General features: G+C 41.4%; 1 protein-coding gene across 15 annotated transcripts in view; it reads left to right on the top strand.

Annotated features, from left to right (window-relative positions):
* Positions 1 to 27,098, top strand: part of PSME3IP1 (proteasome activator subunit 3 interacting protein 1) — a 30,866-nt gene extending 3,768 nt beyond the window's left edge. For 4 of the 15 annotated variants that reach the window (XM_070500230.1, XM_070500229.1, XM_070500234.1 and 1 more), the window contains 7 exons: positions 5,021 to 5,322; positions 5,763 to 5,904; positions 6,459 to 6,557; positions 6,955 to 7,077; positions 11,949 to 12,081; positions 18,768 to 18,832; positions 26,335 to 27,098. In XM_070500230.1, coding sequence (XP_070356331.1) covers positions 5,215 to 5,322; positions 5,763 to 5,904; positions 6,459 to 6,557; positions 6,955 to 7,077; positions 11,949 to 12,081; positions 18,768 to 18,832; positions 26,335 to 26,552 — 888 coding nt within the window. In that variant the 5' untranslated portion in view covers positions 5,021 to 5,214 and the 3' untranslated portion in view covers positions 26,553 to 27,098. Of the gene's footprint in view, positions 1 to 1,279; positions 1,364 to 5,020; positions 5,323 to 5,762; positions 5,905 to 6,458; positions 6,558 to 6,954; positions 7,078 to 11,948; positions 12,082 to 18,767; positions 18,833 to 26,334 lie in introns of all 15 variants that reach the window. The other 11 variants (XM_070500239.1, XM_070500240.1, XM_070500241.1 and 8 more) reach the window with 4 other exon arrangements.
* Positions 27,099 to 27,326: the final 228 nt, after the last annotated feature.

Genomic DNA, 27,326 nt, shown 5'->3' with positions numbered 1-27,326 from the left:
ATTCCATGTGACTTGAACATCAGGGTAAAAATGTTAGAAGAGCAGTACTTAAGTGTATTTACTGACGAAAGGAAAGTGAATTGGCCTATTTTTGCTACCCACAGAGAAGTCTTCGAACACCATAACACAGAGATTTGATACGGCACACCCCTCCCACCCCGCGTTTTTACGCGTCTAGTCTTTCTAATGTTAGCGTTAGGAGGGTGCGGAAGCCAGTGATGTAAAGACTCAAGTAGTCTGCCATCACAAAATTCAGTTCTACAGGAAACCAGATCTCACGAGCTTGGATCATGGCACTAGCGAAATGGAATAATTTTCAAGTCAGTGATAGCAATGATCGTGGGGGCAGCAATGTAGGTCTTGTATCTTAAAACTTGTGCAGCGTGCTACGTAAGACACTGAGCCCTTTTTGTCCCATCAGCCGGGACATCAGATAGCACAGTCTCCCGTACAAACACAGTAGTGCAGTGTTTAACGGTTACTCTGGCTTGAAATAGAAGAACTTTGTTTTTTTGTCTGTCAAGCAAATTTGAAAACTGTGTTCTTTGTGTCAGTTTGAAACTTTTAAGTTTGGACCAAGTGATTTTGGTAAGGTTTTAGTTTGTTTCATGAATTCCCTGTTTGAAGAACTTAAATAATTCTTTTTAAAGTAATTGTAATGTTTAGTTTGATAATTAAATTTGTCACCTTGAAAAAAAAGCTATGTGAGTGAAGGAAAATTGACAGCATTTTTTCTAAGATTGAACACAGTAAGGACAAAGTAAGCATTGCCAATGTAACTCTGTTTCATTCCTACTTGAGTCTTTATGCTTAGGTCGTCAGACCCCTGGGCTTTTGTTTGTTTTTTGTTTTGTTTTTAATTATTCTAGCAAATGAAGGGAGAAAATAAGAGACTTAAAATTTAGCTAGGCAGTAGGAATTAGAAATAAACAGTTTAATTTCCAGTTTCTGTGTGTACTTCCAGAAGGTAAATAAGTTGCAGGTACTCATCCCCTCCCTGTTGCAAAATAGTCAGTGAATATTGGCCTCTTAAAAGAAAAATGCCGTGTGCAGGAAATATTTATTACTCAGAATAAGAGAGCTTTTTTAGTCAGTTGAAATTAAAGGAAAGTAGCAAGAGTTATTTTTGAAGAAGACATCAATTATATAATAAAGTGATTTAATTTTTGGTCCTGTGTTTCCTACTGCACAAATTGTATGGTGTTTGAGTGGAGTTCCCTGTGGGACATAGAAGCTTCAGCAGATGCTTGTATAATGCCTGCCATTCTCTCTAACTTAGACTGGACAATACCTAGGAATGTTCCTGTGAGAGCGTGCCTCCCTGCTTAAATTTTTCAAATCCTCTTCATGGTTGGTTTATTCAGTAAGTATTTATTCATACCTGATATATGCCAGACACCGTGCTAATAAGCACTGAGGCTCAGAGAGCTGTTGAAACAGTCATAAATGATAAAACACGATGGCTAAGTGCTACAGTAGGGTTATAAATGGGTGTAGTGGGGGCTAGAGTAGAAACAGGAGACTAATGGAATGCTGTTGCAGTAGTCCTTGTAAGATGGGGCCCTGAAAAGAAGAGGTTAGAAAGCAAAGGACTCTTCTCTTTGGAAAAAAAAATAAAAGAGAGAGAGTGGATTAAAAAGAGGACATTATGAGGTAGAGACAGAACTTGGTGACCGGTGGGATGTAAGGGAAGGAGGAAAAAGGAGTCTGGGTGGGTGTCCAGGTTTTCAGCCTGGGAAACTGGATTGATCGTGTTTATGCCCTTCGTTCCTGCCTTCTACCTGTACTATTCACTTTGGTAGTTCATTATATACACTATTACCTGGTATTGACTAGTGCAAGAGTGCTAACTCTTAAAGTTTATTTCCTTTATGCACCTTGTCAGATTTGGCACAGTGCTGGACACAGAGTTCAGCGTTGAGCACAATGTTGGGTTTATTTAAATCGAATTACTAATAAAGTAAAACAGTAAAATAGAGAACCACAATAAAGGGAAAAGAGAGACTCACCAGATTATATATACGTGTAAGTTGTTCCTGATTTCTCTCAGCTTGATGTGATCCCTTTCCCACCTGGAGTTTCCTGGTGGTTTACGTCACTGATCTCTCTCCCCACTCCTTAAGTGCCCACAGTGCTTCTCCCCCTCCTAAGCAGTCCAGAGCTGAGCACAGTGCTTTGTAGTAATGGCAGACCTTTTGACGCCTGTTTAAGCCTGTGCCCAGCTCTGTGCTGAGTGCTTTACGTGGACTATCTTCTCTTCACAGAAGCTTTGTGTTGGGCAGTACTGTTTGAATCCCCGTTGGTGAGTGCAGTCTGTGCAGGAGGAAACCAAGGCTCAGAGGAGTTAAGTAACTTGTCCAGGGTCGTACAACTTGTAAGTGACAGAATTGAGGGCTCTGGATTTCAGACAGTCTGTACTCTTTGCCATTGCCTGTACTCCCTCTTAGTAAGGAGACTGCAACAGAAGATGCTTACCATGTACTGACTGAATTAGCCTAGGTCGTACGGTAGTCCCCCTTTACCTGTGGTTTTACTCTCCTCAGTTTCAGTTTCTCATAGTCAACCAAGGTCCAAAAATATTAAATGGAAAATTCCAGAAATAAACAGTCCATAAGTTTTAAATTGTGCACCAATCTGAGTGGCGTGATGAACTCTCCAGTCAGTCCCTCTCCGTCCTGCCCAGGACATGACTCATCCCTTTGTCCAGTTTATCCCTGCTGTATACGTTACCTGTTGTTAGTCGCTTAGTAGCCATCTTGCTTATCAGATTTACTGTCACAGTATCGCAGCGCTTGAGTTCAAGTAACCCTTATTTTACTTAGTAATGGCCCCCGGAGTGCAAGAGTAGTGATACTGGCAGTTCCGATACACCAAAGAGAAGCTGTAAAGTGTTTCCTTTAAGTGAAAAGGTGAAAGTTCTCAAGGAAAGAAAAAAAAATCATATGCTGAGGTTGCTAAGATCTATGGTAACTTTTATTACAGTATATTGTTATTATTCTATTATTAGTTATTGTTGTTAATCTCTTACTGTGCCTAATTTATAAATTAAACTTTATCATGTGTATGTACGTATAGGAAAAAACAGTATATATAGGGTTGGGACTACCTGCGATTTCAGGCATCCACTGGGGGTCTTGAAACATATCCCCCGCAGGTCAGAGGGGACCCCTGGAGTGAAAAGTGTCAGAAATTAAGCTTACAGCTTGGCAATATTTATTGACAGTGAAGCTCTGAATCCTGAAAAGACCTGAATATTTCTGGAGAAGGAATATTCTGATATTATCCAGATTACTCAGGAGTATGGCCACTTGTTCATAAGCATTTTCTGTCCCTATCTTGGACCTCTCCTAACATAGAAAAACAACCAAATTTTAATTAGCCGGAGAGCCACTGGTGGCATTGAGGCAAGTAGGGTACAGCAACAGTAGAAGTGCCAGGGAATGAGGACCTAGAGAAAATGTGCAAATTGAAGAAAGAGATGGATAAGGGCCAGCTGGTGGCACAGTGGTTGTTTGCACATTCTGCTTCAGCAGCCCAGTATTGGCTGGTTCGGATCCTGGGTGCGGATGTAGGCACTGCTTGTCGAGCCATGCTGTGGCAGGTGTCCCACATATAAAGCAGAGGAAGATGGACACAGATGTTAGCTCAGGGCCAGTCTTCCTCAGCAAAAAGAGGAGGATTGGCGGCAGATGTTAGCTCAGGACTAATCTTCCTCAAAAAAAAAAAAAAAAGATAAAGCAGTCTGTGTTCCTTTTAAACTCACAAAAATTTATTGTAATTAGTTGTGGCCATCTAGCTTGTTTTATTTTACTTATCTTGGGATCAAAGGAATGTCAGGATTATAATATTAGCTTTAAAGAGCAGACTTTTATAAATGCTCATTAGTTTTGACTGTGTGGTTGTGTTTGCAGGAAACTAACCCACTAGAGAAGTAGTGTTTCTCTGTCAAATTCTAAAACCATTGTCTTTAAATTTCCTTTTTTAAATGTGCTTCTGCTATATTTATGTCCCTATTTGTGAAAGATGGTTAATAGCCAGACTAAACTCTGAGTAGAATTGAATCCTGACACTTAAGAGAAAAAGATTAATGGAAAAGAGAGTAAGGATGTCTTGGAATCCCATAAATTTGTCTTTTCCCAAAAGTGATTGATAAGTATTGGCAAGATTCTTATTTTTCTGATGTTTCCAGTCCACAGTCAAACCCTTGTTTACATGCATCCCGAAGGCTTTGTCCCTTGAGTTTCAGGGATCTTTGGTAAGGGTAAATGAAGGTGGCTTATTCTTTTTCCAAAAGCTCAACAGGCCCTCAAAATTAAATAAGTGATTTTACTTTCTTAATTTTGAGTTGTAAGAATAAATCTTAGAGTCTCTGAATTCTTATTTAGATGGAAGCATGTAAGGTCCTAGGTTTTTATTTTGGCTTATTGGAAGATTTTTTTTCAATATTAATATATATTCATTTTAAAAAATATATAATGAGGGGCCAGCCTGGTGGCGTAGCAGTTAAGTTTGTGTGCTCTGCTTTGGCAGCCCGGGGTTTGCCAGTTCGGATCCCAGGTGTGGACCTATGCACCGCTTATCAGGCCACGCTGTGGCAGGCGTCCCACATGTAGAGGAAGATGGGCACGGATGTTAGCTCAGGACCAATCTTCCTCAGCAAAAAAAAAAGAGGATTGGCGGTGGATGTTAGCTCAGGGCTAATCTTCCTTAAAAAAAAATTATATATATATAATGAGAGTGAAGAGATACATTTAATGGAATTCCAGTGGCATTGCCATATCCTAATATTTGTTTCTAAGATTTAAATCATATGCAGTCTTATAAGTTCACTGCTTTGAGACACTTATTTTTCTCCATTTTATAAGATTAAAGGTACTACGGATGTTTGGCCCAGAAAAGCGACAGATTAGGGGGAACATGGGAGTTGTCTGCAAATGACTGAAGCATTGTCCTGTTGAAAAAAGGATTTGGCTCCTTTTGTGTAGTCCCGGTGGATTGAACCTGCGTGTTTAATTTGTAGGGAGCCAGGTTTCAGTTCAGGGTAAGGAAGAACTGTCCTACCCGTCAGGTCTGCGCAGAGAGGGAGTCCGCTGCCTAGGAGGGAGTGCAGTGGTCCCTCTTGAAGTTCTGACATACGGGTTGGATGAAGATCTCCCAGTCTGTGTGGTGGATTCAGATGCGGGATGGAGAACCATATTAGCTGGGCCCTGAGGAATGTGCCTGAGGCGTGTCGCTGCCCTGCTGTGCAGACTAGACTCCGTCTCTAAGGTTCCTTGGATACGTGAGTCTCTTCCTTCTGAATCTGCTTGGAAACAAGAACAGGTGAGTGGAGGTAGTGTCTTGTCCCTGAAACGGGAATTTCAAGAAGGAACAATGTCAGATGTTACAGAAATAAAGGAGGATGAGAACTGGGAAAAAGTTAGGGTGCCCAGGAGGCCAGTTTGTCTAGACTAGAGGGACAGAGAAACGTTGACAATGTGAGGTTTACCATGGAGCAGCATGTGCTGAGAATCATTCCAGGTGCTCTCGCTGACCGGGTAGATATCATAGCTGTTAATAGAACTGCCCGATACACCAGGAAGAATGTAATTGTGCTTTCGTCAGTGACCTTTAAATTAAACTACCTGAGGATTTCTTCGTTTCAAAACCGAAGGGAATTTTGCGGTAGTCTGTTGCTGGGTGAGACAGAACTAACTCTTCTTGTTTCTCTTTAGAGTTTTAATTGCAGTTCTCACTTGAAATGGTTTGTTGGTGTTTTGTAGACTGATTATTCCATTATGGATGGAGGGGATGATGGTAACCTTGTTATCAAAAAGAGGTTTGTGTCCGAGGCAGAACTAGATGAGCGGCGCAAAAGGAGGCAAGAGGAATGGGAGAAAGTTCGGAAACCTGAAGATCCGGAAGGTATGTAGGCTTATGGTATGGTCTTCAACGTCGTGATCTTTAATCCTGGCCACAGCCCTGCAAAGTAGGGATTACTGTCTTCGTTTAGAGTAGAGGAACTGAGGCTCAGGGGTGAAGGCCCCTAGGGAGGTCTCCATGCTGGGAGCAGACACAGGCTACTCACGTCCTTGCCCTTCCCACTCTACCACACTGTTTGCCAGGAGATTCTGCTAGTCTGTTGCATCTATACAGGTGGATCCAGAATCTGAACAACTGAGTACGCTGCCCTGCTGCCGCTGTGTGTGGTTTGGGCTGACCCCTCATCCAGTAGCTGTCTCAGGCCGTAGGCCCTGCTGACACTGGCTTTGAGAACTGCTGGCTCCTCTCTGAGGTCCCAAGGGAAGCTGTGGACTTTGTATTATTTTTGTGTTATTCTTGCCCTCAGATCATGCTGAGACTTGACTTTATCTTTAAAATGCTTTGTGATTCTAAAATAATATGAAAGAATTCTAAAGTATGTATTTTTTCCCCACCTCTCTTTTTCTCTCCCCCTTTCTCTCCCCTCTTCTTGTCAGAGTGTCCAGAGGAGGCTTACGACCCTCGGTCTCTGTATGAAAGGCTCCAGGAGCAGAAAGACAGGAAGCAGCAGGAGTACGAGGAGCAGTTCAAATTCAGTAAGCTTCCAGAAGCAGAGGCCAGGGCGCCCGGCAGGGCCTTTCTGATGCCCTGTGCCTCATGCCACACTTTTCTAGCTAGCCGTGGAATTGTCTGGATTATCTAGTCTCCAGATGCTCATTTGGTTTGAAAAAGAGACAAACTTCTGCCTTCTAAACCACACTGAACCTTTTTGTTTAGAGCTCAAGATACCCATTTTAATTCTGTGCTAATATCTAGTAATGGGAGAAATGCCTTGATTTTATGCCATGTTCTCTCTCCAAAAGCCATGGTGTTTACTTTCTTCTAAGCCCCTAAAGGATCTGTTGTTTATTCAGAAAAGGAAAAGGAAAAATCTTATTTGACTATATTTTCCCTTTAGCCTGCTAAGTGTTGCTCGTTTAATTATTTCCTCAGAGAACATGGTAAGAGGCTTAGACGAAGATGAGACCAACTTCCTTGACGAGGTTTCTCGGCAGCAGGAACTAATAGAAAAGCAACGAAGAGAAGAAGAACTGAAGGAACTGAAGGAATACAGAATATCCTTTGTACTTGGAGAGCAGTCTGGAAGGTGTCAATTCTCTCATCAACATCTACGGAGTTTAGTTTCTTCATAAATACAATGAGGGTCTTCTCCCTGGTGATCTCTGAGGTCCCTTTCGACGCTGACGTCCCTGTGACTGAGTAACTGGCAGTTGTTTGTGGTTGTTCTGTGTGCAGGAGTCTGTTGCAATCAAAGGTCCAGATCCTTTAGGATTAACTAAAGGCCTAAATGCTAATAGTCAGTACCAGGGTATCCTCGCCTTCTAGGATTAGACTCTGAGACAGATGGGTGATGCAGTGAACTTCATCCAGGGGAGAAACTGGCTTCTGAGTTTTAAAAGGAAATGTTTAGCAGCTCTCCTCTGTCCTTAGTAAGACCTTTCCCACAGGTACTGCTTGGTCTGGCCCCAGAGGGACAGAGAAGGCAACAAAGATGACTTTGCTTCGGCTCAGTATTGCCTTTTTGGCATCCGTTTGACCTTCTTAATAGGCATCCCAGCTGTAACTTGGCTGAAGCAGAATTCTCAATTCCATGCCTCGCTATCCCCACCCTCATCACACTGCCCGCCCCCCCCCCCCCATCTCTTCTTTTTCTGGCCTCCCAGTCTTCCTAACTGGTACTCCTATACCCCAGGTGCCTGGGCCAAAAACTACCTCCAAAATGTGCTCCAAGTCCGCCCGATTCTTGCCATCTCTGCTGCCACTGCAGTAGTCATAGACTTTTCTCCGGATTACTGGGATTATCTAATTAGCCTCTGCTTCTGCCCTCGTCCCCCACAGTCCATTCTCCAGACGACAGTCAAAGGGAGCTTTGGAAAACACACATGGGATCATGTCACGTTCCTGTTGGAAACACTAGTGGCTTTCTATTGCGTTTAGGCTGCAGTCGACGTTCTTTGCCAGGCCCTGCAAGGCTCTGCATGATTTAAGCCACCCAACCTCCCTGTTACATCTTGAATTCATTCTTCCTCATGTTCATTGTCCTGCAGCCTCCTGGCCTTCTTCACCTTCCCGTCTCACCAGGCTTTGTGACTCCGTCTCAAGGCCTTTGTATTTGCTGTGTACTCGGCCTGGAATGCTCTGCCCTCAGATTTGACAAGGCTGGCATTTCGTGGCACTTGGGTCTCAGTTCACATCTCCCTTCTTTTATTTTTTTTTTTAAAGATTTTATTTTTCCTGTTTCTCCCCAAAGCCCCCTGGTACATAGTTGTATATTTTTTAGTTGAGGATCCTTCTGGTTGTGGCATGTGGGGCGCCGCCTCAGCATGGCTTGATGAGCGGTGCCATGTCCCCGCCCAGGATCCAAACTGGTGAAACCCTGGGCCAGCGAAGCAGAGCACACAAACTTAACCACTTGGCTATGGGGCCGGCCCTCACATCTCCCTTCTTTGTAGAGACTTTTCGTAAGCACCCCGTCTAAAATTGGCACCCATCTCCATCACAGTCTATGGTGTCATTTTTCTATAGATCTTGTCACTACTTGAAAATCTTAATTTATTAGCTTACTGGTTTGTTTGCCTCTTTGCTGCTGGAATGTAAAGTAAGCTCCATAAGAACAAGGATGTCGCCATCACTGATTTCCCCAGTGCTGGGCATGTAGTGGGTTCTCAGTATATATGTGAATAAATTAATGAGTGACTCATAGGAGAGGTTAATAAAGCTACTCCAGCCTTTTTCCTCTTATGAGAAGGCTTGTTTAAATATGGTAAGCTTATATGTTGAATAACCTCACTAGTGTGATTGAACAGGCTTCACCTCTAAGATTGATGGTACGACTCTGCATGTATGTACTAGTTGGTATTTTTTGCAGGGAGTATGCAGTAGGTTCCATTGAAGAGTCATGTGGGGAAAGTGTGGATAGATTTCCAGGGACGTGGTTTAAATCAAGGTGACTGATGGTGAATAAGGTAAGATGGAGCATGGTATCACAAAACCTGCTCTCAACTGGTAGCAGAAGACCTGGCTTCCAGTCCCCGTTCTCCTAGTGCCTTTCTGCTGCAACATTAGGAGAGGAGTTGATAGAAAGTGACACCTCACTCCCAACCACAGGATTCTGAAGCTCCCCTCCCCTGCTCCCTTCCCTGCTGACCCCAGCACAGTATTAGGCATGGTGTTTGCAGAGATGGGCAGATGGATGTATTGCGTTGTTTCAGGCACCAGGGTTTTTCCTTTAAGGAAATACGTTAATTACACTTCTCACTTGAATTTCGTCTTGTTCCGTGTGCTTAATTTGGCAGGCTCGCAAATGAGACAGAGTGTCTCCGAGAGCAGCCTTCTGGAGCGTAGTGTTGGTTTGGTGTGCGTGGGGCACGCACTTGGTTTGCAGTTCAAAGGGGAGAATGGACAGGGCAGCGCTGAGGCAAGGGAAGCTTTCTGGCCTGGGAACAGTACAGTGTAACTTTGAAGAGGCTCATTGGAAACTTGGAAAGTTCTGACTGTCTAGAAAAACTGAAGAAAAGCAAGCCTTCTTCCTCCCCGCTGACGCGCTAACCCGAGCATGCGTGAGGCCAGTGACTGGAGAGGGGGATGGAGGGGTTAGACGTTTGTTTATTGAAGCTCCAAATCAGGAGCTGGTTCTTGGCTTTGCTTGATTGTTATAATGCGATACATTTTCCATTGTGATACTTATGGATACAAATAAGCTGTGGTTTGGGCCATAATAAACAACAGAACTCTTGTTTTATTCACGTTAAACCAGTATTTAGCAATATTATGTGTATTAAAAACTACTGATTTTGGGGGCCAGGCCAGTAGCGCAGTGGTTAAGTTTGCACATTCTGCTTTCGTGGCCTGGCATTCGCCGGTTGGGATCCTGGCCACGGACCTATGCACTGCTTCTCAAGCCACCCTGTGGCAGACATCCCACATGGAAAGTAGAGGAAGATGGACACGGTGTTAGCTCAGGGCCACTGGTCCTCAGCAAAAACGAGGAGGATTGGCAGATGTTAGCTCAGGGCTAATCTTCCTCAAAAAAAAAAAAAGAGATGGGAGAAAACAAAAAACTGATTTTTAAAAATCCCTCATTTAATGAATGCCTTGAGATTTTTGATGTATGTTTGTATATTTAAAGCATTTTAGGGGGAGAGGGACTTAAGGGGAAAAATTGCTTATGCTTTGGATATGGATCAAAAATAATAATATTACCACCCCCACCCTCAAGAAGAAAAGGTTGGGGGCTTTTCCTCACTTTAAAAGAATAAAAAGTTAAATGTTGGTTTTGCCTGTGTCCTGGTGTTAAAAATACGTGTGTGCTTTTGTTGTGTTAATTTTTTCCATTTTTGTTTTATTTTTCAATATTTACTATTAGGAATTTTCTTTGAGAGTTTTTATCCCTTAATGATGGAGTTGCAGATAAAAGTCACAGCATGCTCATTGTTTTTGGCCTTCTGTACGAGAAAGATGAAATCTGTTTCTTTCATTTTTATTCTAAAAAAGGAACATTTAGTATTAACATTATCTGTTTCCCATGATGGCCTTACAAACATTAAATTGGAAACTCAGAATAGTACTGAGCATTGTGCATAGTGTCCATTGAATATTGTGAATGTTTAAGGTAATTGGTGCCCATAAGAACCACGTTACTGCCTGAAGAGTGGTCAGGATTAGAATTTCCTTATTTCTGGTACGCAGTTTTGTCCATTGTTCAGAGAAACATGAATAAATAGCTTAGACCATGTACCCCCGCCTCCTTGGGCTGTAGTTACATGCTTCTTAGATTTCCTGGGCGCTAGATGTCACTATTGTTCCAGAAAGGCACTGCTGTATCTTAAATAAGGAATTGTACCATGTCTGAATACTTGTCTGTTGCCTAGTAGGTTGTGAGAGAGAGAATGAAAGGGAAGGAGGGGAGGAGACTGGTGGAGAGAACCAAAGAAAGTGACAAACCTCAGGAGCCAGAGATGGACGTCAAGCGTGAGAAAGGGCTGTGATGAGTGAACTGGTTACGCTTTTAAAACAGCTTTTTGGTTCCTGTGTTGTCTACGCACAGGGGTTTCTCACTAAAATCACCTTGAGAGAGTGTGGGAAACAGGGTCCTGGGCTCTGGAGGTCCTCATTCAGTAGGTTTGGGACAGGGGAGGGACGTTGTTTTTTAATGAGCCTTAGGGTGATTGTGAGGTTGTCTTGTAGCAACAAGAGTAGGGTTAGTTTCTGTGATGTCTAAGACTGAATGCTGTTGATAGTCATAGGGCATTCTGCAAAAATTTGATTTTAACTTAAGGGGGAAAAAATGAACTTTTTTTCCGATTATTTTTATTTTTCCTTTTTCTCCCAAAGCGCCCTGGTACGTAGTTGTGTATTTTTTTAGTTATGGGTCCTTCTAGCTGTGGGCATGTGGGTTACTGCCTCAGCATGGCTTGATGAGTGGTAATGTCTGCACCCAGGATCCCAACTGGCAAAACTCTGGGCCACCAAAGCGGAGCACGCGAACTTAATCACTTGCCCATGGGGCCGGCTCCCTAAAAACGAACATTTTTATATTTTCAGGGAAGCCACATTTTCTTCTATTGTATTTATATTCCTTAAGATCTTGGTTTTTCCCAGCAAGCATGATACTGACCATGTGTTTGTTGGAGGCAGGTTTTCTGGCTGTACTCAGATTTTCATTGAGAATCAGAGAAAAAGTTTGCTTCTCTGTATTATTTTGAGCTTAATTTGCCATCTTTCTTTGTGGTCACCTTCATTTCTCTTTAAATCAGCTGACTCAACTGGCAGAATAAAGAGGGGAGGGCATTTTTTAATTAAGTAGGCTAAACCTTACGTGGCAGAGCTGAAGTGCTGGTAGATTCTCTTTGTCTTCCTTCTCTTGGTTTACTGTTGTCCTGCCATAGCTCTTTTTGCTTAGTTTGACCCTTAACCTGTAACTCACAGTAATCTCAACAAGGTTGGAATTTCTTCAGAAAACAAGAAGGAAGTGGAGAAGAAAGTGGCTGTGAAACCCATGGAAACCAGGAACAAGTTCTCCCAAGCTAAGCTGTTGGCAGGAGCTGTGAAGCATAAGAGGTCAGCCAGCGCTCAGCCTGAAATCCCCCTCTGACCGCGTCCTCTGAAGAGCCGCCTGTAATGTAGCCAGAGCAAAACGGGCTAAGCAGGAGTCTCGGGGAGCTTCCCTTGCTAGCCTTTCCTCTCTCCCCTTCCCAGTTTGCTGTCTTCTGTGTAGCCGTCCACCCTTGTCTCTGATTGTTCATTCGACATACAATAGCTCCTCCTCCCTGGGCACCTGCCGTGTTCCAGGCATGGTGTTAATGCTCTGCATGCACGAGCTCGTTGATTCCTCTCAACAAGTCTGTGAAGTATAAGTTATCATCAGACGAGGAGACCAAGAATTTGGGAGGTTGGGAACCTCTGTCCAAGGTCACAAAGTAATAGGAGAGGTGGAGTTCAATGTTTGAGCATCCGTGTTGCTAGGTAAATGAGGTAGCAGGTTCTATGACAGGATTTGCCTAGGGTGTAATGAGAGCAGGGACGAGGAAACACAGGAGTATGTGTGCTCACGCTAGGCAAGTGAGGGAAGTCATTGGAAAGGAGAGGCTGATTAGGTAGGGCGACCAGGGCTTTGACAGGCAGACAGGAGACAGGGGAACAGCCCAGGCAGGGGGAACAGCTGCTGAAGAGTCTTTGCGGCCTGGAAGAACACGGCGGCCGTGACAGGGTTACCGACCTGCTGCTGGCACTCTGCTTGATTGATGTGGGGTGGCAGCCCTGCTGAGAGGTTTTGATAAGTTCTTTGTTTGGTTTGCTCCTCCCTTTCCAAATCCTGAAATGGCACCAGAGTGATTAAAACCTGGTCATTTCAATTTGCCCGACCAGACCACGGGCCAGACGGCGTTACGTTTAAGTGCAGTCCATTAGGATAATCAGTATAGTATGTCAGCAGCCAGCCATGCGTTTTGAAGGGAGTGTGTTGATGCAGTCTGTGGTTTCGCACACCATCCCTCTGCTGCAGATGCTCCTAGGAACAGTGCCTCCGTGTAAAAATGTCAGCGTGGTAGAGCAGCAAAAGGGAGGAGCAGCAGGAGGCTGAAAAGCCCCACGAATTATTCCTTTCAAGTCTTCACAGCAGCTTTCATGCCTGGCCCAGTGTCTTTCAGGGTTTGGACCTGGGTCCGTTTCACTGAACAAGCACTGTGGACCCACCACCCAACTTAAGACCTAGAAGATCATCAACAATATTGAGTCTCGCTCTGTGCTCCTCCCATTCCATCTCCCTGCCTTGCCATCCTCACACAGCACTTTCTCCAGTCTGGCTTATCGTACTTTTACCTTTATTTACTTTTAGTAATTTGGAGTTTTTTTTGGCTACCTATATAGGTATCTCTAAACAATATAATAACTCACTTGTTTTTGAACTTTATGAAAATGATTTCATTATATGTACAGCCTGCTGTGAATTTGTTTTTTCACTCAAATTGTTTCAGTAATTGGAACCATTTTGTGTGTGTGTGCATATATGCACAGATGTAATTCGTTCATTTTCACTGCTGTGTAATATGCCTTATATGAGATTCCAAAATTTGTCATTCTCCTGGGGATGAGTATTTGAACTATGATGAATAGTGCTGATAGGTCTAAGACGTATGTTTTGTTACATATATGCATATGTTTCTCGGGTTGTGCCATCCAGTACCATAACCATTGGCCGCCTGTGGCTATCTAAATTTAAATTAATTAACACTATTTAAATCCAGTTCTTTAGCCACACTAGTCACATTTCAAGTGCTCAATAGCCGTATGTGGCTAGTTGCTGCCGTACTGGGCAGCACAGATAAACAGTGATACAGTGACTTTATAAAATAATACCTCCGGGTGGTCTCAGTTTGCATTTCCCTGTTAATGACTGTAGTTGACATATTTCATATGTTGATTTGCCAATCATGTGTCCTATTAATGTGAGAGGTCTTTTCATTTAGTTTCTCATTTTTCTGCTGGGTTATTTATATTTTCCTTATTGATTCATAGGTTTTTTTTTTTTTCTAATATAGTCCTGATATTTTTTTCTCAGTTCATAGCTTTTTACTTTTATTAATTTATTTTAAGGTGGTCAGTTTTTTTAAATTGAGATATAATTGACATATAACATTACATTAGTTTCAAGTATACAACATAATGAGTTGATATTTACATGTATTGTGAAATGATCACCACGGTAAGTCTAGTCAACATCCATCACCACACATGGTTACAAATGTGTTCTTCTTGTGATGAGAACTTCTAAGAGCTACTCTCTTGGCAACTTTCAAATAAAGAGTACAGTATTGTTCGCTGTAGTCACCATGCTGTACATCACATCCCCAGGACTTATTGATTTTATAACTGGAAGTTTGTACCTTTTGAAGGTGGACAATTTTAAGGTGGTCAGATACATCAATATTTTCTTTGATAGTTAGAGCATTTTATGTTTTGTTCAAGAAATCCTTCCTACCCTGAGCTCGTAAGATAGTTTTCTTCTAAAAATTTTAGAGCTTTGTCTTTCACACGTTAGTCTTTAATATATCAGGAATCGATTTTTATGAAGGGTAGGAGGTAGGGTCTCATTTCAGTTTTTTCCTTCAAATGAAAAGCCAATTTTCTAGCATCATTTACTAGGTGCACTGCCTTTCCGCAGTGATCTTCAGTGTGACCTCTGTCTTATAACAAGTCTCCACACGTGTGGGTTTGTCTGGGGGTTCTTTTTTCCTGTCCCTTGGGTCTGTTGGGCCAGTTCCACCCTGTGTAATTACTGTAGCTTTACAATAGATCTTGCTGTCTGGGAGGGCAAGTCCCCTTACGTTCTTCTCAAGGATGTCTCGTCTGTTCCTGACTACTTTGTTCTTCCACATCAATTTCAGATCTAGTTAAAGTTCTTTAAAAATCCCTATTGAGATTTTTATTGGAACGTTGTTAAATTGCTTGATAAATTTATAGAGAACAGATCTTTATGGATTTGAGTCTTTGTCCATGGCATATATCTACGTTTGTTTCCTTTAATGTCGTTTAATAAAATCTTAAAGTTTTCTTTTTCAAAAAGGTTGTGGACAGGGCCCGGCCCAGTGGCACAGCAGTTAAGTTCACACACTCCGCTTCTCAGTGGCCCGGGGTTTGCCGGTTTGGATCCCGGGTGTGGACATGGCACCGCTTGGCACGCCATGCTGTGGTAGGCGTCCCACATATAAAGTAGAGGAAGATGGGCACAGATGTTAGCTCAGGGCTAATCTTCCTCAAAAAAAAAAAAGTTGTGGACATATTTTGTTAGATTTATTCCTAAGTATTTTATATTTTTTTTGTGGCTGGTATGTAAACGTGCAGTTGATTTTGTAGTATTTACGTGCAGCCACCCAGCTCTTATTAACGTTACTAGAACTGTTTAGTAACTTTTATTAATGTTAACAATTTGTCAGTGGATTCTTTTGAAATTTTTATGTAGAGAGTTACCATCTGTGAATAATGGCAGTCTTATTCTCTTCTTTATACCTTTTAATTCCTTTTTCTTGTCTTATTGCACTGGCTAGGACCACCAGTAAAATGTTAGATAAAAACAGTTACTGTACGCATCCTTGTTTTATCTCTAAGCAGAATGTTTATAACTTTTTCCCCATTAAGAACAGTATTTATCACTTTTGTTTTTTCAGATATCCTTCAGCAGGTTAAGGAAGTTCTGATCTTAGTTTGCTAAGAGGTTTTTTATAGCCGTGCACTATAAAATTTTGTCAGTTTTTTTCCTGCTTTTGAATTGATAAAATCAATTTTTCTTCTTTGCTCTGTTAGGGTGAAAAATTAAATTCATAAATTTTCCTAATGTTGCATTCCTGTGAGAAACCTGGGCTGGCAGTGATGTATTATCATTATTAACTTTGCCGGATTTGCTCTACTAGTATTTTGTATAGGTTGTTGCATCTATGTTCTTGAGTGAGACCGTCCTGTATTTTTTTTCCTGCTTTATCTGATTTTAGTGTGAAGACTAAAACTAGCTTCACAGAATGATTTAGGGAGTGGTCCCTCCTTTTGTGTCCCCTCGAGGAGTTTGTATGAGATGATGGTGTCCTGTTCTGTGAACGTTTGGTGGAACTCCTCTGTAAAATCGTTTTGGTCCCTCTTTTTTTTATTTGTGATACAAGACTATTTAAATTTCTCCATATCTTCTTGAGTCAGTTTTATTTAGTTATATTTTCTGGGAATTTGCCCGTTTTGTTTTGTTTCAAATGCATTCACTAAAGTTGTTAATGTTCTTTATTTTTCTGATTGCTGCTCTATCTGTAGTTGTCCCCTTTTTCATCCCAAATATTGATGATTTGTTCGTTTATTCTTCTTTTGACTAGTTTCATGAGAGGTAGTCTCTGTTTTATTAGTCTTTTCAAAGATTCTTTTGAATTTACTTCTCTCTATTTTTTGTATTTCATTAGTTACTGCTCTTTAATGTCTCATACCTCTTTTCGTTGAAATATTCTTTGCTTTCTTCAAGTTTATTCTTTTTTTTTTTTCCCCTGCTTTTTTCTCCCCAAATCCCCCCAGTACATAGTTATATATTTTAGTTATGGGTCTTTCCAGTTGTGGCAGGTTTATTCTTTTGTTATTTCTGTTGTAAACAACTGTCAGGGAGCTAGCTAATTAATTTTCAGCCCTTTTTTTCAGTTACAGGCATCTAAAGCTATGAATTTTCTTCAGCTTTCATTGTATACAGTTTAGTATTTCCAAGTATTTTTAAATATTCATTATGATTTCTTCTTTGTCTCATAAATTAGAAACATTTTTAAAAATTTCTAGACATATTGAGGTAACTTTATTTCATTGATTCTAAGATGAACTTTTTGTTTCCACATTTTAACACCTTATAATAAATGATGTGTTAGAGAGTGTATGAAATATCATATTTATCTTTTCTACCTTAATAGCATTGTGGTTTATATATACTGATTCTTTTGAAATTGCTTTAGATTTGCTTTGTGACTTATTCCTGAGGTTAATTTTTGTGTGTGTTCAAGTGAGCTTGAGGAGAATCTGTGTAATTTGTAATTTTTTGTTTTGGATTCTGTGTAAGTACAACAAAGCAAACTTGCTAATTATGTTGTTTTAAATCTGTGTCTTTACATATTGTCTGCTTGCTCTGCCAGTACTTGAGAGGAATGTTGAAATCTCCCACTATAGGAATGATTTCTTGATTTTTATTCAGAATTCTGCTATATATATCTTATTAAAATATATTTTTTTAAGCTCTTCAATTAGGAGCTTATGTGTTCAGAATTGTTATTTCTTCACAGTGAATTAAACTTTGTTTCATTATGAAGTAACCTCCTTTATCCCTTGTAATGCTGTTGGTCTTTAAGTCTGTTTTCCTAATGTTAATATAGGTGTCCTATCTTTCTTTGGGTTAGTCTTTGCCTTGCTAACTCTTTTTCCATTCTTTTACTTTCAGTCTTTGTGGGTCTTAATTTGTTTGGTTTGGTTTTGCTTAAGTTTTTAGGTGTGTCTCATAAATAGCTGATTTTTTTATTTTATTTTTTATTTTTTAAAGATTGGCACCTGAGCTAACAACTGTTGCCAGTCTTCTTTCTTCTCTCTCTCTTTTTTTTTCCTTTCTGCTTCTTCTCCCCAAATGCCCTCAGTACATAGTTGTATATTGTAGTTGTGGGTCCTTCTAGTTGTGGCACATAGGATGCCGCCTCACTGTGGCCTGATGAGCGGAGCCATGTCCACACCCAGGATTCGAACCGGTGAAACCCTGGGCCACTGCAGCTGAGCACGTGAACTTAACCGCTCGGCCACAGGGCCAGCCCCTAGCTGATTTAAAATTTAGTCTGTTAGTCTCTTTTTACTGGTAGGTTTGGCTTTATTAGGATTTTTTATATAGTTTCTACTATCTTAATGTGATTTGTCTTTTTAATTTTAAAAAATGTTTTTTCCTTGTATTCTTGTTTTTAAAAAAATTAAGATTTTAAAATCTTTTGTTTATTTTTTTCTTTCTACTGGTTTAGATTTAGGTATTCTATTTCTATTCTTTTGGGGGCTAACCTTGCAATTTACCAGGCATACCTAGCAAAAGCTAAAATAAATAGGTCTCTTACTTCCCTGCAAAATTATACATGGACCTTAGAACTTTTAGCTATCGCCCTCTTCCTTTCTTACATGCTGCTACTGTCCACTTTAGTATGGTCATGTTTAACCTCACAAATTAGATTTTTTTTTTATGCAAACAATATTTGTTTAGATTTATACTTGTATTTTCCAGTTTATTTTTCACCATCCTTTTCCTTCTGGGATCATTTCCTTCCTCACTGAAGTACATTCTTTAGATATTCTTTTAGTGAAAGTCTTTTGGGTAACTTTCAGAATTTCTAGCATGCCACTAAAGATATTTCCTTCAATCTTTAATAACTAAATTTTTGTCATTGCTGAACATGACCAGATATTCTTGAAATCCATCTGTGGTTCTAACCAAGATGAATAAGGACAACAAAGAATCTGAAGCTGAGGTGATGCCTGAACGTATCATGCTTTACCCCTTGAATTGGTCAGGAGTTGACGTTGTCTTTATAACTAGTAATGTAACTGGAAGGAGATTAAGATCCTGAAATGGAGACTTTTCATTTCAGATCATCCCAGCTCCTTGAGGCTGCCTAAGACCCATGTCACTGGTTATTGGAGCTTCTGATTCCCAAATCTTTGATCCCCAAGACTGGATGTAGCTCAAATCACCATTTTTTTTTTTGTTACAGCTCAGAGAGTGGCAACAGTGTGAAAAGACTGAAATCGGATCCGGACCCAGATGACAAGAATCAAGGTAGGTGATATCCTTCAATTCATTCTGTACTCACAATACACATGAACCACAGTAAAGGGCTGCACTGTGTTGCATCTATGAATGTATGCCAGCCTTTATCTCTAAGCAAGCCTACCCAAACTTAATTTGCCAAACTATTTTATACCAGGCAGGGTTTATACCCAAGAGGATGTCAGCTGCCCTACAAACTAATATGTTAGCACCTGGTGGAACTGATAAATGACAATTGTGCTCTCCTACGAGTGCTTACAAAGCCAAACCCTGGGCGTATCACCTCTGTTCACAAAGGGTTTTTCTGTCTCCCCCAAATGTCAAGTTTCTTGCTTTCGCCTGGCTGGCTGCCAGTGAGGGGTAGGAGGCCTGGCTGCTGCTGATGGTTGGGTTGGACTGAGGCTAGAGGCTTAATACAGCTTCCAGGCGTACGCTTTCTTTGGTGGTTGCTTATATGTAATCACATCTAGCGCTGTATTCAGTGGCACCAATTGTAAGTGAAGGTGAGTGTATCCTGGGGGCTGGATCGGGAATGAGAAATTCAAGAGTGTTCTCACTTCTGCCCTGCTCCCTGTGGGATGACACTCTGAGCTACACTCAGTGGGCCATCTGTAAGACAGGGCTTATGTTCATTTCTTTCTCAAAAAAATAGTGGATATTTTAAAATAGGTATCTAATGGTTATTTTTTAATATGTATTACTGAGTACCAGTAATGGTCAGCTGTTGCTGATACATTTTGCTCTAGAATCTACTTTTAAAAAGGACATTCAGTGAAGAGTCTCCCCTACCCCTGTATCCTCTTCTGTCCAGTCCTTCTCAGAGGGAAACAGTGTTAGACATTTCCTATGTATCCGTCCAGAGCTATCTGAGCATGTATAAACAATTAAAATATATGTGTTTTAAATGTTTTATTATAGATAACTTAAAACATATTCAAATGTTGAGGTAGTAGTATAATGAACCCCATCATGTAGCTTCAACAGCTTTAACACATATCCAATATTACTTCATTTATACCTCCCCAACTGTAGTATGTTGAGACAAATCCCAGACATCAAATTATTTCATCCATAATTATTCTGTATGTATCCCTAAAAAATAGAGTTCTTGTTTGTTTTAACATAATTTTACTATCATTATCACACCTAAAATTTTACAATATTTCCTAAGTATTATCAAATATCAAATTAGTGTTCATTTTCCCATAATTCTTTTTCTTGACAGTTGATTTTTTACAAATCAAAATCCAAGCAAGGATCAGACATTGTATTTGGCTTATATGGCTTTAAAAAAAATTATCGAGTTATAATTCACGTACTGCAAAATTTACCCTTTTAAAGGACACAATTCAGTGGGTTTTTTTTTTTTTTTTTTTTGAGGAAGATTAGCCCTGAGCCCTCTTTTTGCTGAGGAAGATTGGCCCTGAGCTAACATCTGTGCACATCTTCCTCTACTTTATGTGGGACACGTGCCACAGCATGGCTTGACAAGCAGTGGGTAGGTCCACACCTGGGATTCGAATTGGCAAACCCCAGGCTGCCGAAGCAGAACGTGGGAACTTAACCACCGGGCCACTGGGCCAGCCCCTCAATTCAGTGGTTTTTAATATGTTCACAACAATATTTAGTCATCACCACTATCTAATTCCAAAACCTTTTTATTACCACAAAAAGAAACTCGATGCCCATTAGCAGTAAATCCCCATTCTTCCCACTCCCCAGCTACTGGTAACTACTAATCTACTTTCTGTTTCTATGGATTTACCTTTTCTGGATGTTTCATGTAAATGAAATCATGCAATACGTGACCTTTTACTCCTGGCTTCTTTTCACTTAACATAATGTTTTCCACGTTCATCCATGTTGTAGCATGTGCCAGTAGTTTTTACAGCTGAATAATGGAATCATGGTATGATATGGCACATTTTGTTTGTCCATTCATCAGTTGATGGACGTTGGAGTTGTTTACACTTTTTGGGTATTATAAATTATGCTGTATGAACATTCATGTACAAATTTTTGTGTGAACAAATGTTTTCAGTACTTTTGGATATACACCTAGGAATGGAATTGCTGGGTCATATGGTAACTCTATGTTCAACTTTTTGAGGAACTGCCAAATTGTTGTCCAGTGCAGTTGTAGTGTTTTTATATTCTACCAGCAGTATATGAGGGTTCCAGTTTCTTCACATCCTTGTCAACAGTGTTACTGTCTTTTTTTATTATATCCATCCTTGGGGATGTGAAGTGATATTTCATTGTTCTTTTGGTTTGCATTTCTCTAATGACTGATGATTTTGGCATCGTGTACTTATTGGCCATTTGTATATCTTCTTTAGAGAAATATTTACTCAAATTCTGAGCCCATTTTTAAATTGAGTTATATATCTTTTTATTGTTGAATTGTAAGAGTTCTTTATATATTCTGGATACTAGACACTTGTCAGCTATGCTTTACAGATATTTTCTCCCTTTCTGTAGGTTGTATTTTCACTTTCTTGATAGTGTCCTTTGGAGCACAAAGGTTTTAAATTTTGATGACATCTAATTTATTTATTTTTTCTTTGGTTACTTGTGCTTTAGGTCTCGTATCTAAGAAACCGTTCCCTAATCCACAGTCATGAAGATTTACACCTATGTTTTCTTCTAAGAGTTTTATAGTTTTAGCTCTTATGTTTCAGTCTTTGATCCATTTTGAGTTAGTTTTTGTATATGGTGTGAGGTAGGGATCCAGTTTCGTTCTGTGTGGATATCCAATTGGCCCAGCACCCTTTGTTGAGAAAACTGTTTTTTCCCCACTGGCACTTTTATTGAAAATCAGTTGACCAACATGTGTGGGTTTATTTCTGGACTCTCTTTTCTCTTCCATTGATCTATGTGTCTGTCCTTATGCCATTACCACACAGTCTTGATCACTATAGCTTTGTAGTAAGTTTTGAAATTGTGAAGTGTGAGTCCTCCAACTTTGTTCTTTTTCAAGATCATTTTGGGTTTTCAAGGTCCCTTGCATTTCCATATGAATTTTGGGATCAACTTGTCAATTTCTGTGAAAAAGGCAGCTGGGATTTCAATAGGGATTGCCTGAGTCTGTAGGTCAGTAGAAATATTGCCATCTTATGGCATCTTAATAGGCTAGTATGTCTTTTAAGTCTCATTTAACCTTTAGGTTCTTCCTCCTTTTTCAATTTGTATTTGTTTCTTTTGTATTTTTTTTGTACAAAAAACTGGATCTTCGTCTTGTGGAGTTTTCCACACTCTGGGTTTGCTGATTGCATTCCCATGGTGTTCCTTTATATCCTGTGTTTCCTGTAAAATGGTAATTACGTCCAGAGCTTGATCAAGTTGATTTTTGGCAAGAAAACTTCATATGTTGGTTTTGTGCTCCCTATTATCATTATTATTACTTTAATTAAGATACTCTTTTGTTCATTGCTTAATTTGCTTGTCATTATACCTTGGGAATTGTTCATATCCGAACATAAACAGCTACTGCATTCTTTTTTAAGGAAGTGTAGCATTCCATTGTGTGGCTGTAGCATAGTATATTTGTCTCATTTTCTATTGATGAACATTTAGATTGTTTCCATTCTTTCTCTATCCTGATGTTTCATGCATCATTTTTCACGTTCACAAATACATCAGGTTAAATGCTTAGAAGTAGAATTATTGGGTCAGAGAGGATATACGTTTGTAATTTCGATAAACGTTACCAAATTGCCCTGCAAAGAAGTTATCCCAGTTTATATTCCCATCGGCAATGTAGGAGTTGCATTTCACTGATATCTTTTTAATATATAGGAAACTTGCTAAACTGTGGCTGCTTAAATACGATAAGTTATACTGTGTGTGTTTATACACACACACACGCACATAAATAAAACTTCATAGAAATCTTAAATATCTTTCAACTAGTTAACTCATAGTCCTGTCTCTGGTGCTTATTCACTGGTAAGAACTATTTGCATCGATCAAGGGGAAGGAGAACTGGTGTGGCTCCTTTAAACTATCTCAGGCAGATGCTTAGGTTTCAGATCCATCTTTTTTGTGCTCCTAAATCCCTTCTTCCTCCCCCTCCATTCTTAGAGCAGAAGCTGGGCAAGAAATATCCTCTTTTTCAGCCCCATAGTATAGTGGTTCAAGTTTGGTGTATTCTGCCTCGGCGGCCTGGATTTGTGGGTTCAGATGCTGGGCGTGGACCTACTCCACTCGCCAGTCATGCTGTGGCGGCAACCCCCATATAATGTGGAGGAAGATTGGCACAGGTGTTAGCTCAGGACTAATCTTCCTCAAGCAAAAAAAAAAAAATGATTAGTATGTTAGCTCAGGGCTAATCTTACTCAGCAAAAGAAAAAGAAATACCCTTTTTTACTAGGAGCTAAGACCCTGCAAGAGGAATATACCCTGAAGCTTGCTTCAGAGTCTTTTCCTTGACAGTAGAAGGATTAGCCCTGTTAGTCCCCCAGAAGTTAGCTCTTTGACCCTAATGGAGATTCAGGCTTCCCCCACTGGCGGCTGTGGACATAAGCTCTGGGCAGAGCCAGTAAGTGCACAAGTGTCCCCATCTACTCTCAAGTCACGCATCTGTCTGAATCCCAAGAACAGTCTCTCATAGCAATTTTCAGTATTATTTTGGTATGACAATGTGGTCCTGCAAATGCAGAAGTTGGCAGGAAACTTCACCAAATGGGTGAGATCAGAGGGCACCGCTTTGTTCTCTTTGGACAGTTAACTGCTTTTGGAATGAAATTTGTCAGAGTTGCAGTCTCTTTTCTTTCTTGAAACTTCCTAGGTAATTGAGAGATTGGGTCTTTTGGCTTCAGCTCTGCTGATGGCGCTCTAGTCCAGGTTGCTTGGTTGCGTTTCCGTGGCTGGCTTCCAGCCTTCCCTTAGGCCAGCTCTAATCCTCTGTAGGGACTCTGAACTTGATCCTTCTTTTCTAAGATAGACTCTAAAATACTTCACCCTTGGAATACTTAGTAAAACGATGTATCTCACTGAGCAGCTTCACATGAATTACTTTGCTGAGTAACTGATTCATACCCTTATAAAATATCAGGTGTTTTTTAAACAACCAAATTTTTCTAACAGTACCATTATGCGTTACTTAACGAGGATACGTTATGAGAAATGCGTCAGGCGATTTTGTCATGTGCGAATGTCATAAAATGTACTTACACAAACCTAGACGGTATAACCTACTACGCCCCCAGGCCATGTGGTGCTAATCTTATGGGACCACCATCATATATACCGTTCATTGTCGATGGAAACGTCATTATGTGGCGCATAACTGTACTGGAAGTATCTTTGTTATGTGAAAGTAATAGTACAGTGAATGTTCACATAACAAATGGTAGACAGTTTGATGTTATGTCCCAAATTTTCAATCCCACCTCAAAAAATTTAGCCATTTACAATGAAGCTGTAAAATGCCTTTAACACATTTTCTCACATTCTCGCACATTGTGAATGCCGACCTGCTCTGTGCCAGGCCCTATGCTCTGTGCCAAGGGCATTGAATGGTGAAGAAGGGGCCTGGCCTTCAGCAGACCTAGGGTTAGAGGAGAATAGAGACAAGCCATCCCTCTCATCATGAGGACTGCCCAGGCTTCAGCAGCTTTCCTGGCTGGAGTTCAGGGATGCCCTTGGCTCACAGAGAGATGTGGAAGTGTTCCTCCCTAATTTAAGCAGCCCAGGATGCTCTTTGAATTTTTACATTTGTCTTTTTAAAGAATTGTCTAAAAAGATAGTATGTGCATTTCATAGAAAATTCAAAAGGGACAAGAGAGTGTAGAGTGAGAAGTTAAGTCTCTCCTGTTCCCCGCCCGCTCAGGTCCTCTCCCCAGAGCAGCCGCTGTCACCAGTTTTTATGTATTTTCAGACATTGTCACGTATATACATGGGCGTGTTTATTTTTCTCCCCACAAAGTATGGCACATACACACAAATCATGACTTTGATTTAGCACAGAGTCTTGGAGCCCAGTACACAGGGTGCTTGACACTTCGTACTGGCTGAGCAGTAGTCCGTTCCTTAACTGGTCGCTGTTAGTGGCCATTTGGGTTGTCTCTAGTCTTTTGCTGCTGTCAGCAGTGCTGCAGTGAATGTTCCCATGACCGTCATTTCAGTTTGAAGGACGTTGCCAAATTGCCCTTTGCTCCCTGAGCAGCGTATGAAGATGCCTGTTCGCCATACCTTGCCTCCTTATATAGTGTTTATTCTCCTCTGTTTAAAATCCATCTGTTTCTTCTTCTGTGAACCGTTAGTGCCTTCTGTCCACTTTTCTGTTCCATTGTTGGTTTTGGAAGAACTCGTTGTATGGTGCAGAAATGGGCTTTTGTGGTATTTGTTGCAAATATTTTCCTCCTTTCTTGTAGCCTTGTTATCGCCATCTCAGCAGCCACTGTCAGCTCTCATTTCACTTTTCCCCATCTCCGTGTTTTAACGTTGCTTATCTTCGGTGGCTTCTTTTTCCTTAGTAGGACTTTCTGTAAGACAAGCAGATATGCTGAGCTCTTGCACTCTGTGTACTGGCTGGTTGATAGCTCTTTTTGCTTCTCCGTGGTATTTTTTACTTACTCCTGATTTCATGTACTTGGGGCCATGTATCCTTTTCACATTTAGTTGAGGTCTGTGTTAGGGATTTGTTAAGGCAAAACCCTGGAAGGTAATATGCTTCTCAGCCTGAGATAGTGAGGTTTGAACTCCACCTCTTACTCGTCAGTGAGGTCTGGTATCATTTTAGTACATTATCTTTTGATTCAGATTGAGTTTATTGTTTTCTACACTTTTTTTTTGGTGAGGAAGATTGGCCCTGAGCTAACATCTGTTGCCAGTCTTCCTCTTTTTGCTTGAGGAAGATTGTCACTGAGATAACATCTGTTCCAGTCTTCCTCTGTTTTATAGGGGATGCTGCCACAGTGTGGTTTGATGAGCAGTGCTAGGTCTGTTCCTGGAATCTGAACCCACAAACCCCAGGCCACCAAAGCGGAGCATGCGAACTTAACCGCTACACCACCAGGCGGGCCCCTGTTTTCTCCTCTTAAGTGGCCTTTAATTGTAGCCAGGTCTTTCGACCTCCCCCGTCAGTCACATGGGGGATGCCTACATGTCAGGTTGCTGTAGTGACGAGTGAGGCTGGGAACGTGTGGAGGAAGGAGGAGGAGTGGAGCAGAGTTCTTAACTTTTCCTTTGACCTCAAGCCCTGTGTTTTCTAGATTGAGGCTTTCTGTCACTGAGGTGGCATAGTAGCTGTGGGTTTCCTGGGGCAAAAACCACCCCAGCTACTTGGTGACGTTCTGCCTGGTTTTGAAATGTGCTCCAGCTGTCCTTCAGTTTTCTCAATTGTGAAAGGAACACAGCCGTCAGATGCGGGTGCCATGGTGTGGACGACTAGGGTTGTTGGAGGGCTTCTGTGGGTAACGCCCTCAGCACGGGGCCTGGCTTGTGGAAAGGACCCCGGCAACACTGGAAAGAGGTGGTGAAGTAACAGTCTTTCCTCTGTTTTGCAGAAGCCCTGCCCTGCGTGTCTCTTGGCAGCGCGTCCCTGAGCGCTCCGTCCATCCACTGCCCGTCCGCCGCCGTCTGCATCGGCATCCTCCCGGGCCTGGGCGCCTACTCGGGGAGCAGTGACTCTGAGTCCAGCTCCGACAGCGAGGGCACCATCAACGCCACCGGCAAGATCGTCTCCTCCATCTTCCGAACCAACACCTTCCTCGAGGCCCCCTAGCTCTGTGTCCTTTCCACCGCGAGCTCCTGCCCAAGGGTAGATGGACGTGCCTTCTGCCGCGGGCACACCTCCCTCCGAAAACGCCTTTGCCTGCTTCCTGTGCACACTGAGACATTTTTAACCTCATCTAAAGATGTGCCAGAGTTTACTAGAGGCCCGACCTGTGTTTGATTTCTCTTTCCGGTCCAGTGCAGATGCCCAAACCTGTCCCTCCACCTCTTTCCTCAGCGCTGTGGTGGGGCGGAGGTCAGGTTCGGCAGAAATGCCGCTGAAAACACCCTGGGAAGGCAGGCGCCAGCTGGCTTGCAAAGGTTTGCGGTATATTACTTTCTTGTCGTTTTCTTTTTTTCCTTTCCCAACAGCACAAAGAAGCAAGGGCAGTTATTAGACAGGTATTGTTTAGACATTCATTTTAGACGAACACGTGCTTTGTACTGCGTTGTGGAGCATGTGGGACAGAGGACTGACCCGGTAATGAAATGGCCCGCTCCCCTGGACCTAACGACTTCTTCATGTTGTGTGACTAAGTAAAGACTATAAACTACATCTCTGGGGGGTGTCACTTAGCATCATCATTCACTGTGAAGTTTTCTCTTACTCTTGGCCATTCCTTCTCCTCCTCCTTTCTTCCAATCCCATTTAAGACTAAACCTTAGAGAAACAGCCCTTATTTCATCATGGCCAGAAGTCAGAAGTACTGGTAGGTCTGTGGGCGAGCTGATAGAATTCAGCAGCTCCTGGAATCCTGAAATTGCACATCCTGACTCTCCTCGG

Source organism: Equus asinus, chromosome 28, assembly GCF_041296235.1.
Source record: "Equus asinus isolate D_3611 breed Donkey chromosome 28, EquAss-T2T_v2, whole genome shotgun sequence".
Classification (NCBI taxonomy): domain Eukaryota; kingdom Metazoa; phylum Chordata; class Mammalia; order Perissodactyla; family Equidae; genus Equus; species Equus asinus.
The sequence above is the reverse complement of the archived record's forward strand: the minus strand, read 5'-3'. Positions and strand labels throughout refer to the sequence as shown.